At 46.9% G+C, this 2817-nt stretch overlaps 1 protein-coding gene across 1 annotated transcript; it reads right to left on the bottom strand.

Moving 5' to 3' along the window:
- Window positions 1–299: 299 nt before the first annotated feature.
- On the bottom strand, window positions 300–2498 carry LOC101692362 (NADH dehydrogenase [ubiquinone] iron-sulfur protein 6, mitochondrial). Its single transcript, XM_013050464.2, has 2 exons — window positions 2019–2498; window positions 300–461 (listed from the first exon to the last, which is right to left on the bottom strand). The coding sequence occupies exon 1, from the start codon at window positions 2446–2448 to the stop codon at window positions 2113–2115; it is 336 nt and encodes a 111-aa protein (XP_012905918.1). The 5' UTR covers window positions 2449–2498; the 3' UTR covers window positions 300–461; window positions 2019–2112.
- Window positions 2499–2817: the final 319 nt, after the last annotated feature.

The following is a 2817-nucleotide window of genomic DNA, read 5'->3' as shown; positions in this document are numbered from 1 at the left end:
GTGATGTCGTAATATCCTTAACTGAAACCACTGAGGCTAAACCCATACCACAGGCCAGTTCTGCTCAGCAGGCAGAACTCTCTGGCAATACCTACTGCCTATTTTCTAGGTAAAAATAAAGCTGCTAACATCATATCAATAGTAGATAAGCGTTTGGTATTGCTCGTGGTTTTTGTATACTCATGGTTCTGGTATCTGGAAATAAAGGGGGTTTCTTGACTTCTGAACAGAAAATGAAAAAAATTTTTAAGATATATTTGATCTTTAAATGCTACCCAACTGCCCAAATCTCTTGGTCATTAAAATTCCATGACACTCTAAGACAAACATGGAGAAAAGCAAAGGAGATCATTTGGCTGATACAGCTACTACCCCAGCTGCTTTAAGTCAGTCCCTACCCTATCACTTACCACTTGCAACGTCCGTTTCTCCTGAATTTGTTGACAAATTTGTTTGGCAAACTAGAAAGAAATGAACAGAATAGATTGTAAATTTGACCCCAGGTGAAATCTATGGATAGGTTCTAACAATTTTCCCTGATTGCCTATAGAGATATGTCCTGCAATATGTACATGATTTAACACATTAGAAAACCGATTAGATGGTTTCATGGGGTAAACAATACAACTTGAAGTCATTACCAAAAATTATCAGGGGTCCATTGGTAGGTCAGTCGTTAAACGTCTGCCTCCAGTTCAGGTCATGATGCCTGGGTCCTGGGATCAAGCCACATGTCTGGTTCTCTGCTCAGTGGGGAGCCTGCTTCTCCCTCCCTCTCTCTGCCTGCCTCTCTGCCTACTTGTGATCTCTCTCTGTCAAATAAACAAATAAAATCTTAAAAAAAAAAAAGCTATTCCTACCTGGGGAGTCCCTGCTGAACTTCATAGTGGTTGGGGATCTCATTTTACTGACCTAACCATAAACTCACCCTCTAACACTGTTCTAAATTTCATAACGAATTACCTGCCACCCCTTTGCAAAAGAGTCTTTCAACTAAGCTCTGCTATCAAAAGAAGCAGTCATCTGGCTGCTTGAACAAAACAGACCCCTGGTTTTCTCCTATCTTACCCTCCATACCTACAGATGAGTCTATAGATAATAAGACTTAGAAAAAAATATTTTGTGCTCCCCATATCCTATGGGATATATGTAGGCATTTGTCCATGCCTACAAGTGGCAGCCTTGGACATTTTACTGCCTAGATGATGTAGTCTTTGAATATTATTGAAATCCGGAGCCAATGGCCAGGAAACAATTCTTGAGATGTCTTTGGTGCAAACAAGTGATTTATGAAAGCACAGGGACGGGACCTGTGGGCAGAAAGAGCTGTTGCACTGGGGTTGTGAGGAATGGTTGATCACATACTTAGGAGTTGGGGGAGGCAAGGAAAAGGGGAGGTGTCCAAAAGGACTTTGATATGCTATAGAAGATTCTCGGGATGCTAAAGGCCTTGCTACTGTCAAGCTAGGCTTGTTTTTTCTTCTAGTAAGTCATCAACCTTAAGACAGTTGGGAATTTCCTGGATTAATGTCATACTCTGCCCATTGTCAATGGGCTGCAGATCAAGAAGAAACTTAATTTTGTTTACTTTCCTTTCTGTCCTGGTTTCCCACATCACTCAAGGAAGGGAGGGTGATGTTACGGCTCCAGGAAATTGAGTTATGGGTCTCTGGGAGGTAGGCTATTGATAAGAATGCTCTTTTTCTTGTAAATCACTAAGACATTGGTAAACTGATGGAGACTCATGTCTTGCAAGACGGTGATCTCTATTAAAACCATTTGTTTTTTCCTTCCCTTAGTTTTAGGGCAGTCAGGAACCAGGAGTGCCTGAGGAACACAGATCCCACTTGGGGAGAGGTACATTGTGGGGTGTCAGCCCATGCTTTGTCCTCAGCTTGCCTTCTGCTCCCTCATCATAGTCAGAGAATGACAAGACAGTGTCTCCTAGAATATCTAGTTTCTCCCTTCACTGTATTTCAGTTGGTTACATGGATCTCTCCTGCCCTAAAGACACTCACCATAGAAACAAGAGAGCTCTTTCCATTAAATGATTTCCATTAAACAACCTCCCATGGGGCGCCTGGGTGGCTCAGTGGGTTAAAGCCTCTGCTTTCACCTCCCCGTCTTCGTGTCCTTGTCCAGGTTTATGTACACTTTCGGGTGGCCAAGAGCCCCCCCGCCGCCGTCACACGCGATCACACAATTTCCAACTTCGCTCACGGGCTGCTCAGCGATCAGGTCAATGGCAAAGTTTTCATTCACCTCTTTCTGGCGACCCTCGAACCGGACCTTCCTGTAGTCCGCATCGTCGTAGACCTGGCCGGTGTGCGTAGTCTTCTCCCCGGTCGGCGACGTGCGCACCCCAAAGCACCGGGCGCCCCGGGGCAGGCTCAGCGCCGCCGGGCCGGTGCGGCCCAGCAGCCGGCAGAATGTCACTGCCGCCGCCATCTTGTGGCTGACCCTTGACCCGGCGCACCGACACGCTGACGCATGCGCACCGTGTCGCAGGGCCCCGGCGGCCCGACTTCGCGCGCTTCGGGGCGTCGCGCACGCGCGCTGCGCTCCGGAGGGAGCGTCCAGGGAGGGGCCGCGGGCCGGTCGTGATCCCAGGGTTCTGGGATTGAACCCCGCATCTCTGCTCTCTGCTCTCTGCTCAGCAGGGAGCCTGCTTTCCTTCCTGCCTCTCTGCCTGGCCGTGATCTCTGTTTGTCAAATAAATTAAAAAAAAAAAAAAAAGACCTCGCAGATGATGACTTCTACAAATAGGAAGATCATCATTCTGGACAATCGCTATGGACATCTATTGTATCCTATATT

The sequence above is a fragment of the Mustela putorius genome, unplaced genomic scaffold (assembly GCF_011764305.1).
Source record: "Mustela putorius furo isolate JIRA1106 unplaced genomic scaffold, ASM1176430v1.1 tig00003896_pilon_pilon_pilon, whole genome shotgun sequence".
NCBI classification, from domain to species: domain Eukaryota; kingdom Metazoa; phylum Chordata; class Mammalia; order Carnivora; family Mustelidae; genus Mustela; species Mustela putorius.
The sequence above is the reverse complement of the archived record's forward strand: the minus strand, read 5'-3'. Positions and strand labels throughout refer to the sequence as shown.

Excerpts from the sequence above, each read along its gene's own strand:
- LOC101692362 (XM_013050464.2), bottom strand. The coding sequence starts at position 2,448 with ATGGCGGCGGCAGTGACATTCTGCCGGCTGCTGGGCCGCACCGGCCCG.